This window comes from Salvelinus alpinus, chromosome 19 (assembly GCF_045679555.1).
Source record: "Salvelinus alpinus chromosome 19, SLU_Salpinus.1, whole genome shotgun sequence".
Classification (NCBI taxonomy): Eukaryota; Metazoa; Chordata; class Actinopteri; order Salmoniformes; family Salmonidae; genus Salvelinus; species Salvelinus alpinus.
The window spans coordinates 977725-992299 of record NC_092104.1 but is presented as its reverse complement, the minus strand read 5'-3'; the positions used below and the strand labels follow the sequence as shown (position 1 = coordinate 992299).

The 14575-nt window shown below is 47.2% G+C and overlaps 1 protein-coding gene across 1 annotated transcript in view; it reads left to right on the top strand.

Moving 5' to 3' along the window:
- tmem8b (transmembrane protein 8B) overlaps positions 1-14575 on the top strand; it is a 375967-nt gene that overhangs the window by 135675 nt on the left and 225717 nt on the right. The window contains exon 3 of the mRNA XM_071352000.1: positions 5495-5702. Within this exon, the coding sequence (XP_071208101.1) occupies positions 5495-5702 (208 nt within the window). The remainder of the gene's footprint in view (positions 1-5494; positions 5703-14575) is intronic.

The following is a 14575-nucleotide window of genomic DNA, read 5'->3' as shown; positions in this document are numbered from 1 at the left end:
GCAGACAGCAGAGGCTGGGCCTAGTCAGTCTAGAGATGGTGGTGTAGATGAGGCTGGGCCTAGTCAGGCTAGAGATGGTAGGGTAGTGGAGGCTGGGTCTAGTCAGGCTAGAGATGGTGGAGAAGCAGAGGCTGGGTCTAGTCAGGCTAGAGATGGTGGGGAAGCACAGGCTGGGTCTAGTCAGGCTAGAGATGGTGGGGTAGCTGAGGCTGGGCCTAGTTATGCTATGGAGGGTGGTGTAGAGGGTGCTGGGTCTAGGCAGGCTATGGATGGTGGTATAGCAGAGGCTGAGTCTAGTCAAGCTATGGATGGTGGGGTAGCTGAGGCTGGCCCAAGTCATGCTATGGAGGGTGGTGTAGATGATGCTGGGCCGAGTCATGCTATGGAGGGTGGTGCAGATGATGCTGGGCCGAGTCATGCTATGGAGGGTGGTGTAGATGATACTGGGTCTAGTCAGGTTATTCTAGTGGATGAGGAGAGTATAGTGGGGAAGTGTAAGAGATTAGGGGGGGAGGAGGAGGGTGTCAAGCGGAAAAGGAAAAAGGGTGTGGACAAAGGCACCATGGAAATGTTGCCTGTTGCTGTGGGTGAGGCCCTAACCAGAGAGAAAGAGCAGGTGGTCAGGGTGGGAGATAGAGAAGAGGAGGAAAGTGAGTCTGAGGAAGAGGATGAGGAGTTATTTTTTTCAGACTCCTCTTCAATTGGCCCGGAGCTGACAGCCAGTCAACCAGAAGGGTCTAAGTACACGTTGAGAGAACTGACAAGGTTCCTGAATGAGACTAAGGGGAAAAAAGTTAATCTTGAGGCTTTTTTTCCTGATTCTAGAAAGTTTGTAAGATCAGTACAACATGCTATGAGAAATGAGGGGCATGGTGTCCTCTCACCCAAGAAACGGTTTAGGTTGAGGAAGTGGGTCACAACAGTGCGTAAAGGTTTACCTTCAGACACTGTTTAAATGTTTAATTTCTTACTGACACTGGGGCTTTTTGAGCTTTCCTATTGGTCTATTTCTCTGCTGGCTTTTCTCCCACTTCTTATGGAGACTCTTTGGGTAGGCTCGCTTAATATAAATGGTGCCAGAGATGCGGGAAAGAGGAGTGTGTTGGGTGAATATGTAAAACAAAAGAAAGTACAGGTGTTGTTTCTGCAGGAGACGCATAGTGATGTGGTGAATGAAGTTGATTGGGGGCTCTGGTGGAAAGGGGCAAGTGTGTTGAGCCATGGGACAAATCTTAGTGCAGGGGTGGCAGTCCTTTTTGCACCGGGTCTGGCTGTAAAAATTTGCTCCTCAAAGGAGGTGTGTAGGGGCAGGTTGCTTGTTGTTAAAGCAGAGATTAACAACATGGGTTTTGTCTTTATAAATGTGTATGCGCCTAACACAGGGAGAGAAAGAGGGGTTCTATTTGGGAGTCTTAGACAGGAACTCTCACAAGTAGCGCCTGAGGAGACGCTGGTGATCGGAGGTGACTGGAACTGTACAATGGATTTTACAAAAGACAGAAATGGGGAAGAGCCTCATTCAGTGTCAGTGGGAGTGTTAAGGGACATCTTTAATCAGTTTGACCTAGTGGATGTTTGGAGAACTAAACATCCAAACACAAGACAGTATACGTGGGTGAAGGTTTTTGGGGCTAGGGTGAGTGCAGCTCGACTTGATCGTTTTTACATGTCCAGGAATCAGAGCAATAGGCTGCTGGGTGCTACCATTCTCCCAGTGGGGTTTTCGGATCACCACATAACCATGGCTCGGCTGTCTATTTCACCAGGGCCCCGGCAGGCATCTTATTGGAAGTTCAATGTAAAGCTCTTACAAGATGCCACTTTTTGCTCAGGTTTCCAGACTTTTTGGGAAAGATGGGGGCAGCGAAGAGAGGAGTATGAGTCTCTGAGTCAATGGTGGGATGTGGGGAAAGTGCAAATTCGGCTTTTCTGTCAACAGTACACAGCTCTCTCATCCTCAGAGGCTAGGAGAGTATTGGGGGAACTAGAGCGGTGTATTAGTGAGATGGAGGTAGAGATGGTGGGGCAAGGCAATGTAGGCCTCCAGGCTAACTTAGCCGAATTACGTAGGGACCTGGGTAGTTTTTTCCAGGTTAAAGCAAAGGGAGCACTTGTAAGAGCTAGGTTCTCCATGCTCAAGGAGATGGATGCTCCCAGCTCCTTCTTCTTTGGTTTGGAAAGACAGAGCAGTGAAGCCAAGGGTATGCATTGTCTACGGCTGTCTGATGGGCGGGTGACCTCTGTGGTGGGGGAGATGCGGGAGCGGACTGTGGAGTTTTATACTGAATTGTATAGGGCAGAAATGTGTGATCCTATGTGTGCTCAGGTCTTGTTCGCAGGACTCCCTAAGCTCTCTCGGGCACAGAGGGATGAAATGGACATTCCTCTGTTGTCACATGAACTGGCAGAGGCCGTAACCCAGATGTCCCCCGGTCGTGCACCCGGGGTCGATGGACTTCCAGTGGAGTTTTACAAAAAATTCTGGGGAACTATTGGACAGGATTTCTTTTGCGTGTTGCGTGAATGCGTCGAGGTAGGAGAGTTGCCGATGAGCTGCCGTCGGGCGGCACTGACTCTCCTGCCCAAAAAAGGGGACTTGTGTGAACTTAAGAACTGGAGGCCTGTGGCATTACTCTGTGCGGACTATAAGATATTTGCCAAGGTCCTCTCTAACAGACTGAAGTCCCATCTGGACTCTATAATACACAAGGACCAGACATATTGTGTACCGGGACGCTCAATCACGGACAACTTGTTCTTGATTAGGGACATGTTGGACTTGTCGAGAGGTTCTAATGTGAACTTTGGACTGGTCTCTTTAGATCAAGAGAAGGCTTTTGATAGAGTGGATCATGAGTATCTGTTTAATGTGATGTCTGTGTTTGGGTTTGGGAAGAGCTTTGTGAACTGTGTGAAGCTGTTGTATGCTGGGGCGTCATGTATGGTTAAGGTGGGAGGGGCGCTCAGTAGGCCTGTCTGGGTGAGACGGGGCATTAGACAAGGATGCCCTCTATCTGGGCAGCTGTACACACTAGCCATTGAGCCTTTTTTAGGACTGCTACGCAGGAGACTGCAGGGAGTGTGCTGGACAGGCATGGAGGTGGTGACAGGAATAGCAGTCTCAGCATATGCAGATGATGTTTCTGTGATGGTCAGGGATGGGCAAGATATGCAGGAACTAGAGACCAGTCTGAAGGTGTATGAGGGAGCTTCATCAGCTAAGGTAAACTGGGGAAAGAGCAAAGCTCTGTTATGTGGGGCATGGGGGGATAGGGCTCCTCCTCTGCTTCCAGGGGGTTTGCAGTGGGGTTGTGAAGGGCTTAAAGTGTTGGGGGTGTACCTGGGCTCGGAGAGGTGGGTCAGCAAGAACTGGGAGGGGCTGTCACAGGCAGTGGTGTCAAGACTGGCCAGGTGGAGGTGGCTCCTGTCCCAAGTGTCATATAGAGGGAGGGTGCTGATAATCAACAACCTGGTGGCATCTTCCTTGTGGCATAAACTGGCTGTCCTCAACCCCCCCGCCGGTCTGCTTGCAGACCTGCAACGCAAGCTGGTGGACTTCTTTTGGTCGGGCCATCACTGGCTGAAGGCAGCAGTGTTGTACATGACCGTCCACGAAGGAGGACAGGGCCTGGTGGAACTGGAGAGCAGGATGGCTGCTTTCCGGCTAAAGGCGGTGCAGAGACTGCTGTACCATACTGATGTTGGCTGGAGGGAACCAGCATGCGCGCTGCTGAGGAGAGCTGGCGGATTAGGGTTGGACCGGCAGCTGTTCCTCATGAAGCTGGAGAGGCTGAGTACAGCAGGTCTCTCAGAGTTTTACTCTGCGGTGCTGAGGGCCTGGCAGCTGCTAAGGCCCACACGAGAAGGGGGTGTGGAGCCTGGGCAGTGGGTGTGGGAGGAGCCTATTTTCCACAACCCAGCCATCCCTTTGAGATCGGTTCAGTCGGCCACCCTGCAGAGGCAACTGATGGCAGGGGGTTTACAAAGGCTAGGTGACCTGAGACTGCTGGGAGAGGAGGGGTGGAAAACCCCGGAGGTCTTGGCGCAACAAACAGGAATAACGTCTCTTAGGCTGCTGGAGAGATTCCTGGAGGAGGTCCAGGAGGCACTGTCTGAGCCGGTAAGGGGGGTGTTTGAGAGGCCAAAGGGAGAGGGGCCACCAATGTTTCCGCCACTGCAGGTGACGGCAGAGACTGGAGACTGGCAAGGGGGTCTGGAGGACTTGTTAGATTTTAACACTCCGAGCCTGGGGGAGTTTGAGGGGGTGGGAGGTAAAGCCATCTACAACCTCTGCGTTAAGGTTAGGAACATTAGAAGCCTAACAGGAGTGAAGGCACATCAGTGGCAGGGGGTATGTGGGGCGGAGAGTATGGTGGGTTTTAGATGGAGGGCGCTCTACAAACCCCCAGTACCAAAGAGGTCAGGGGACCTCCAGTGGAGGGTTCTTCATGGAGCCCTGGCCACTAACAGCTGGTTGGCACGGGTTGATCCGGGAATTGGGCAGGGGTGTCCTTTCTGTCAAATGAAAGAAACTGTGATTCATGTGTTTTCTGTGTGCACCAGGTTAATGCCTTTAATGTCTCTGCTGGAATGTCTGTGTGACAGGTTGGGGGTGGTTTTTGCTGTTGGGATGTTTATAATGGGATACAGGTATTCGAGTAAGGAGAAAGAAAAATGTGTTTTGTTGAATTTTCTGTTTGCTCAGGCAAAATTAGCTATTTGGCTAACAAGGAGAAACAGGGTCAAAGTTGGGGGGATAACAGACCCTTTACTACTGTTTAATGGGATGGTCTCTGCGCGCCTTAGGGTTGAGTTTGAGTTCTATAAACTGATCAAATGTGTGGAGATGTTTGAGGAGATATGGTGTGTTGGGGGGGCTGTCTGTATTGCTGGGGAAGATGTTTTGGATATACGGTTGTAGGAGAGGGTATTGTTTTTGTGTATGGTGATGGTGGTTTGTATCATGTGGTAGATGGAAAGGTGAGTATGGTACATGTATGCAGTACAGGATATATTTTTGTTTTTTTATTTTAGGGGGGGGTGAGTTTTAAATGAAATGAGAATGTTTCAATAAAGAAAGACAAAAAGTCAAAGTCTCTCTCTCTCTCTCTCTCTCTCTCTCTCTCTCTCTCTCTCTCTCTCTCTCTCTCTCTCTCTCTCTCTCTCTCTCTCTCTCTCTCTCGAAAGTGAAGCCCATAATTTCAACAGATTGCAGGTTTTTTAGATCATACTAAATGATGAAAGCTCTCTGTCTTCCTGGGGAAGACAACTATCAAAGTGTGTGTACTTGTGTCTACACTGTGTGTGATGACTCTGAAGTCTGTGTCCTTGTACTTCACGGCATTAACTAAAGGGTTGTTATTGTCTCTAGGTACTTCACGGCATTAACTAAAGGGTTGTTATTGTCTCTAGGTACTTCACGGCATTAACTAAAGGGTTGTTATTGTCTCTAGGTACTTCACGGCATTAACTAAAGGGTTGTTATTGTCTCTAGGTACTTCAGATCAGGAGCCCCTCCAGTCATCAACCCTATCCACACGCGGTTCCCACAGGATACCATCGTCCCAGGGTCCTTTGCAGTCACTCTAACCTGGACTCTACCAAACCGCACCACAGGGGTGTTCAACGTGACCTCACCCCTCCCCGGGGACTGGTTTCTGGCTGCACACCTGCCCAAGGATGAGGGAAAGATCTCTGTCAAGGTGAGTCTGGATGAAATGGACATGCTGAGTCTTTTTGGATGATGGTCGGACTGTTTTTCTCTGGCTGGAGATTTTTTTTTCCTTCTTCAGTCTGTGAATGTATAGCAACTATTTTAAACAGATACAGTGATAAAGTACACCCCTGCCTTGTACCTCTTGAGAAATGGAGGTTAGGTTTTGAGTTGCACTGTTTGGTGGATCCAATAGAGGATCAGAGGGTGACGCATAGCTGCTAGTCAGATAGTCACATAGCTGCTAGTCAGATAGTCACATAGCTGCTAGTCAGATAGTCACATAGCTGCTAGTCAGATAGTCACATAGCTGCTAGTCAGATAGTCACATAGCTGCTATTCAGATAGTCACATAGCTGCTAGTCAGATAGTCACATAGCTGCTAGTCAGATAGTCACATAGCTGCTAGTCAGATAGTCACATAGCTGCTAGTCAGATAGTCACATAGCTGCTAGTCAGATAGTCACATAGCTGCTAGTCAGATAGTCGCATAGCTGCTAGTCAGATAGTCGCATAGCTGCTAGTCAGATAGTCGCATAGCTGCTAGTCAGATAGTCGCATAGCTGCTAGTCAGATAGTCGCATAGCTGCTAGTCAGATAGTCGCATAGCTGCTAGTCAGATAGTCGCATAGCTGCTAGTCAGATAGTCGCATAGCTGCTAGTCAGATAGTCGCATAGCTGCTAGTCAGATAGTCGCATAGCTGCTAGTCAGATAGTCGCATAGCTGCTAGTCAGATAGTCGCATAGCTGCTAGTCAGATAGTCGCATAGCTGCTAGTCAGATAGTCGCATAGCTGCTAGTCAGATAGTCGCATAGCTGCTAGTCAGATAGTCGCATAGCTGCTAGTCAGATAGTCGCATAGCTGCTAGTCAGATAGTCGCATAGCTGCTAGTCAGATAGTCGCATAGCTGCTAGTCAGATAGTCGCATAGCTGCTAGTCAGATAGTCGCATAGCTGCTAGTCAGATAGTCGCATAGCTGCTAGTCAGATAGTCGCATAGCTGCTAGTCAGATAGTCACATAGCTGCTAGTCAGATAGTCACATAGCTGCTAGTCAGATAGTCACATAGCTGCTAGTCAGATAGTCACATAGCTGCTAGTCAGATAGTCACATAGCTGCTAGTCAGATAGACACATAGCTGCTAGTCAGATAGTCACATAGCTGCTAGTCAGATAGTCACATAGCTGCTAGTCAGATAGTCACATAGCTGCTAGTCAGATAGTCACATAGCTGCTAGTCAGATAGTCACATAGCTGCTAGTCAGATAGTCACATAGCTGCTAGTCAGATAGTCACATAGCTGCTAGTCAGATAGTCACATAGCTGCTAGTCAGATAGTCACATAGCTGCTAGTCAGATAGTCACATAGCTGCTAGTCAGATAGTCACATAGCTGCTAGTCAGATAGTCACATAGCTGCTAGTCAGATAGTCACATAGCTGCTAGTCAGATAGTCACATAGCTGCTAGTCAGATAGTCGCATAGCTGCTAGTCAGATAGTCGCATAGCTGCTAGTCAGATAGTCGCATAGCTGCTAGTCAGATAGTCGCATAGCTGCTAGTCAGATAGTCGCATAGCTGCTAGTCAGATAGTCGCATAGCTGCTAGTCAGATAGTCGCATAGCTGCTAGTCAGATAGTCGCATAGCTGCTAGTCAGATAGTCGCATAGCTGCTAGTCAGATAGTCGCATAGCTGCTAGTCAGATAGTCGCATAGCTGCTAGTCAGATAGTCGCATAGCTGCTAGTCAGATAGTCGCATAGCTGCTAGTCAGATAGTCGCATAGCTGCTAGTCAGATAGTCGCATAGCTGCTAGTCAGATAGTCGCATAGCTGCTAGTCAGATAGTCGCATAGCTGCTAGTCAGATAGTCGCATAGCTGCTAGTCAGATAGTCGCATAGCTGCTAGTCAGATAGTCGCATAGCTGCTAGTCAGATAGTCGCATAGCTGCTAGTCAGATAGTCGCATAGCTGCTAGTCAGATAGTCGCATAGCTGCTAGTCAGATAGTCGCATAGCTGCTAGTCAGATAGTCGCATAGCTGCTAGTCAGATAGTCGCATAGCTGCTAGTCAGATAGTCGCATAGCTGCTAGTCAGATAGTCGCATAGCTGCTAGTCAGATAGTCGCATAGCTGCTAGTCAGATAGTCGCATAGCTGCTAGTCAGATAGTCGCATAGCTGCTAGTCAGATAGTCGCATAGCTGCTAGTCAGATAGTCGCATAGCTGCTAGTCAGATAGTCGCATAGCTGCTAGTCAGATAGTCGCATAGCTGCTAGTCAGATAGTCGCATAGCTGCTAGTCAGATAGTCGCATAGCTGCTAGTCAGATAGTCGCATAGCTGCTAGTCAGATAGTCGCATAGCTGCTAGTCAGATAGTCGCATAGCTGCTAGTCAGATAGTCGCATAGCTGCTAGTCAGATAGTCGCATAGCTGCTAGTCAGATAGTCGCATAGCTGCTAGTCAGATAGTCGCATAGCTGCTAGTCAGATAGTCGCATAGCTGCTAGTCAGATAGTCGCATAGCTGCTAGTCAGATAGTCGCATAGCTGCTAGTCAGATAGTCGCATAGCTGCTAGTCAGATAGTCGCATAGCTGCTAGTCAGATAGTCGCATAGCTGCTAGTCAGATAGTCGCATAGCTGCTAGTCAGATAGTCGCATAGCTGCTAGTCAGATAGTCGCATAGCTGCTAGTCAGATAGTCGCATAGCTGCTAGTCAGATAGTCGCATAGCTGCTAGTCAGATAGTCGCATAGCTGCTAGTCAGATAGTCGCATAGCTGCTAGTCAGATAGTCGCATAGCTGCTAGTCAGATAGTCGCATAGCTGCTAGTCAGATAGTCGCATAGCTGCTAGTCAGATAGTCGCATAGCTGCTAGTCAGATAGTCGCATAGCTGCTAGTCAGATAGTCGCATAGCTGCTAGTCAGATAGTCGCATAGCTGCTAGTCAGATAGTCGCATAGCTGCTAGTCAGATAGTCGCATAGCTGCTAGTCAGATAGTCGCATAGCTGCTAGTCAGATAGTCGCATAGCTGCTAGTCAGATAGTCGCATAGCTGCTAGTCAGATAGTCGCATAGCTGCTAGTCAGATAGTCGCATAGCTGCTAGTCAGATAGTCGCATAGCTGCTAGTCAGATAGTCGCATAGCTGCTAGTCAGATAGTCGCATAGCTGCTAGTCAGATAGTCGCATAGCTGCTAGTCAGATAGTCGCATAGCTGCTAGTCAGATAGACGCATAGCTGCTAGTCAGATAGTCGCATAGCTGCTAGTCAGATAGTCGCATAGCTGCTAGTCAGATAGTCGCATAGCTGCTAGTCAGATAGTCGCATAGCTGCTAGAGAGATAGACTGGATGGTGCATCGCCATCCCTGATCAGATCACCAGCTAAAGCAAGGCAGAGCCGGTGGGGCGTCCTGACAGTGCTAACCCAACGCTCACATGGAGTCTGTTGTCTTCTGCCTCTGCTGTCTTCTACCTCTGCTGTCAGGGAAGTCTGTTGTCTTCTACCTCTGCTGTCAGGGAAGTCTGTTGTCTTCTACCTCTGCTGTCAGGGCAGTCTAGTGTCTTCTACCTCTGCTGTCAGGGCAGCCTGTTGTCTTCTATCTCTGCTGTCAGGGCAGTCTGTTGTCTTCTATCTCTGCTGTCAGGGCAGTCTAGTGTCTTCTACCTCTGCTGTCAGGGCAGTCTGTTGTCTTCTACCTCTGCTGTCAGGGCAGTCTGTTGTCTTCTACCTCTGCTGTCAGGGCAGTCTGTTGTCTTCTACCTCTGCTGTCAGGGCAGTCTAGTGTCTTCTACCTCTGCTGTCAGGGCAGTCTGTGGTCTTCTACCTCTGCTGTCAGGGCAGTCTGTTGTCTTCTACCTCTGCTGTCAGGGCAGTCTGTGGTCTTCTACCTCTGCTGTCAGGGCAGTCTGTTGTCTTCTACCTCTGCTGTCAGGGCAGTCTGTGGTCTTCTACCTCTGCTGTCAGGGCAGTCTGTGGTCTTCTACCTCTGCTGTCAGGGCAGTCTGTTGTCTTCTACCTCTGCTGTCAGGGCAGTCTGTGGTCTTAATAAGATGGCCCTCTGACTAATGCTGCAGAGCCCCCACTGCTCTTTAATAAGATGGCCCTCTGACTAATGCTGCAGAGACCCCACTGCTCTTCAACAAGATGGCCCTGTGACTAATGCTGCAGAGACCCCACTGCTCTTCAACAAGATGGCCCTGTGACTAATGCTGCAGAGACCCCACTGCTCTTCAACAAGATGGCCCTCTGACTAATGCTGCAGAGACCCCACTGCTCTTCAACAAGATGGCCCTGTGACTAATGCTGCAGAGACCCCACTGCTCTTCAACAAGATGGCCCTCTGACTAATGCTGCAGAGCCCCCACTGCTCTTTAATAAGATGGCCCTCTGACTAATGCTGCAGAGACCCCACTGCTCTTCAACAAGATGGCCCTGTGACTAATGCTGCAGAGACCCCACTGCTCTTCAACAAGATGGCCCTGTGACTAATGCTGCAGAGACCCCACTGCTCTTCAACAAGATGGCCCTCTGACTAATGCTGCAGAGCCCCCACTGCTCTTCAATAAGATGGCCCTCTGACTAATGCTGCAGAGACCCCACTGCTCTTCAACAAGATGGCCCTCTGACTAATGCTGCAGAGACCCCACTGCTCTTCAACAAGATGGCCCTCTGACTAATGCTGCAGAGACCCCACTGCTCTTCAACAAGATGGCCCTCTGACTAATGCTGCAGAGACCCCACTGCTCTTCAACAAGATGGCCCTCTGACTAATGCTGCAGAGACCCCACTGCTCTTCAACAAGATGGCCCTGTGACTAATGCTGCAGAGCCCCCACTGCTCTTCAACAAGATGGCCCTGTGACTAATGCTGCAGAGACCCCACTGCTCTTCAACAAGATGGCCCTCTGACTAATGCTGCAGAGCCCCCACTGCTCTTCAACAAGATGGCCCTCTGACTAATGCTGCAGAGACCCCACTGCTCTTCAACAAGATGGCCCTCTGACTAATGCTGCTCTTCAACAAGATGGCCCTCTGACTAATGCTGCAGAGACCCCACTGCTCTTCAACAAGATGGCCCTCTGACTAATGCTGCAGAGCCCCCACTGCTCTTCAACAAGATGGCCCTGTGACTAATGCTGCAGAGACCCCACTGCTCTTCAACAAGATGGCCCTCTGACTAATGCTGCAGAGCCCCCACTGCTCTTCAACAAGATGGCCCTCTGACTAATGCTGCAGAGACCCCACTGCTCTTCAACAAGATGGCCCTCTGACTAATGCTGCTCTTCAACAAGATGGCCCTCTGACTAATGCTGCAGAGACCCCACTGCTCTTCAACAAGATGGCCCTCTGACTAATGCTGCTCTTCAACAAGATGGCCCTCTGACTAATGCTGCAGAGACCCCACTGCTCTTCAACAAGATGGCCCTCTGACTAATGCTGCTCTTCAACAAGATGGCCCTCTGACTAATGCTGCAGAAATCAGCAGAGCTGTGTATGTTGTATTTTAGGTAGACCTTTCCTTTCTCGGGCAGAAATGTTGCGCTGCATGTGAGCTAGTTTCAATATTGAAATGTCACTGTGGAACAAAGAGGCTATAGGAGAGAGAGAAATGAGAGCAAGAGAGAAATGTGTTGTTGTTCCTTCTGTTCTGTGGTTTTATGGTTGATTACCCAGCTCTCCACTCTGCTGCAGGGTTTATCTACTAATTAGATCTTCATTATTTTATTAGCACATGTCAGGTAGAACTTCTGAGGGCATACAGGGGAGATCAACACACATTCTGTTCACAGCAGATTAAACAGGGAACAGTCATTGTTGTCTTTATGCGGTTTGACAGATGTTAACAGCACAGAAAATCCATCTTGTACAAAGAATAACAATGTACAATATAGAACTTTACATTTAGCTGGTTGGTTGGTAGAGGATATAACCACCTTTACATTTAGCTGGTTGGTTGGTAGAGGATATAACCACCTTTACATTTAGCTGGTTGGTTGGTAGAGGATAAAACCACCTTTACATTTAGCTGGTTGGTTGGTAGAGGATATAACCACCTTTACATTTAGCTGGTTGGTTGGTAGAGGATAAAACCACCTTTACATTTAGCTGGTTGGTTGGTAGAGGATATAACCACCTTTACATTTAGCTGGTTGGTTGGTAAAGGATATAACCACCTTTACATTTAGCTGGTTGGTTGGTAGAGGATAAAACCACCTTTACATTTAGCTGGTTGGTTGGTAAAGGATAAAACCACCTTTACATTTAGCTGGTTGGTTGGTAGAGGATATAACCACCTTTACATTTAGCTGGTTGGTTGGTTGGTAAAGGATAAAACCACCTTTACATTTAGCTGGTTGGTTGGTAGAGGATAAAACCACCTTTACATTTAGCTGGTTGGTTGGTAGAGGATAAAACCACCTTTACATTTAGCTGGTTGGTTGGTAGAGGATAAAACCACCTTTACATTTAGCTGGTTGGTTGGTAGAGGATATAACCACCTTTACATTAAGCTGGTTGGTTGGTAAAGGATAAAACCACCTTTACATTTAGCTGGTTGGTTGGTAGAGGATATAACCACCTTTACATTTAGCTGGTTGGTTGGTAGAGGATATAACCACCTTTACATTTAGCTGGTTGGTTGGTAGAGGATAAAACCACCTTTACATTTAGCTGGTTGGTTGGTAGAGGATAAAACCACCTTTACATTTAGCTGGTTGGTTGGTAGAGGATATAACCACCTTTACATTTAGCTGGTTGGTTGGTAGAGGATAAAACCACCTTTACATTTAGCTGGTTGGTTGGTAGAGGATAAAACCACCTTTACATTTAGCTGGTTGGTTGGTAGAGGATAAAACCACCTTTACATTTAGCTGGTTGGTTGGTAGAGGATAAAACCACCTTTACAGTTAGCTGGTTGGTTGGTAAAGGATAAAACCACCTTTACATTTAGCTGGTTGGTTGGTAGAGGATAAAACCACCTTTACATTTAGCTGGTTGGTTGGTAGAGGATAAAACCACCTTTACATTTAGCTGGTTGGTTGGTAAAGGATAAAACCACCTTTACATTTAGCTGGTTGGTTGGTAGAGGATATAACCACCTTTACATTTAGCTGGTTGGTTGGTAGAGGATAAAACCACCTTTACATTTAGCTGGTTGGTTGGTAGAGGATATAACCACCTTTACATTTAGCTGGTTGGTTGGTAGAGGATATAACCACATTTACATTTAGCTGGTTGGTTGGTAGAGGATATAACCACCTTTACATTTAGCTGGTTGGTTGGTAGAGGATAAAACCACCTTTACATTTAGCTGGTTGGTTGGTAGAGGATATAACCACCTTTACATTTAGCTGGTTGGTTGGTAGAGGATATAACCACCTTTACATTTAGCTGGTTGGTTGGTAAAGGATATAACCACCTTTACATTTAGCTGGTTGGTTGGTAGAGGATAAAACCACCTTTACATTTAGCTGGTTGGTTGGTAAAGGATAAAACCACCTTTACATTTAGCTGGTTGGTTGGTAGAGGATATAACCACCTTTACATTTAGCTGGTTGGTTGGTTGGTAAAGGATAAAACCACCTTTACATTTAGCTGGTTGGTTGGTAGAGGATATAACCACCTTTACATTTAGCTGGTTGGTTGGTAGAGGATAAAACCACCTTTACATTTAGCTGGTTGGTTGGTAGAGGATAAAACCACCTTTACATTTAGCTGGTTGGTTGGTAGAGGATATAACCACCTTTACATTAAGCTGGTTGGTTGGTAAAGGATAAAACCACCTTTACATTTAGCTGGTTGGTTGGTAGAGGATATAACCACCTTTACATTTAGCTGGTTGGTTGGTAGAGGATATAACCACCTTTACATTTAGCTGGTTGGTTGGTAGAGGATAAAACCACCTTTACATTTAGCTGGTTGGTTGGTAGAGGATAAAACCACCTTTACATTTAGCTGGTTGGTTGGTAGAGGATATAACCACCTTTACATTTAGCTGGTTGGTTGGTAGAGGATAAAACCACCTTTACATTTAGCTGGTTGGTTGGTAGAGGATAAAACCACCTTTACATTTAGCTGGTTGGTTGGTAGAGGATAAAACCACCTTTACATTTAGCTGGTTGGTTGGTAGAGGATAAAACCACCTTTACATTTAGCTGGTTGGTTGGTAAAGGATAAAACCACCTTTACATTTAGCTGGTTGGTTGGTAGAGGATAAAACCACCTTTACATTTAGCTGGTTGGTTGGTAGAGGATAAAACCACCTTTACATTTAGCTGGTTGGTTGGTAAAGGATAAAACCACCTTTACATTTAGCTGGTTGGTTGGTAGAGGATATAACCACCTTTACATTTAGCTGGTTGGTTGGTAGAGGATAAAACCACCTTTACATTTAGCTGGTTGGTTGGTAGAGGATATAACCACCTTTACATTTAGCTGGTTGGTTGGTAGAGGATATAACCACCTTTACATTTAGCTGGTTGGTTGGTAGAGGATAAAACCACCTTTACATTTAGCTGGTTGGTTGGTAGAGGGTAAAACCACCTTTACATTTAGCTGGTTGGTTGGTAGAGGATAAAACCACCTTTACATTTAGCTGGTAGGTTGGTAGAGGATATAACCACCTTTACATTTAGCTGGTTGGTTGGTAGAGGATAAAACCACCTTTACATTTAGCTGGTTGGTTGGTAAAGGATAAAACCACCTTTACATTTAGCTGGTTGGTTGGTAGAGGATAAAACCACCTTTACATTTAGCTGGTTGGTTGGTAAAGGATAAAACCACCTTTACATTTAGCTGGTTGGTTGGTAAAGGATAAAACCACCTTTACATTTAGCTGGTTGGTTGGTAGAGGATAAAACCACCTTTAC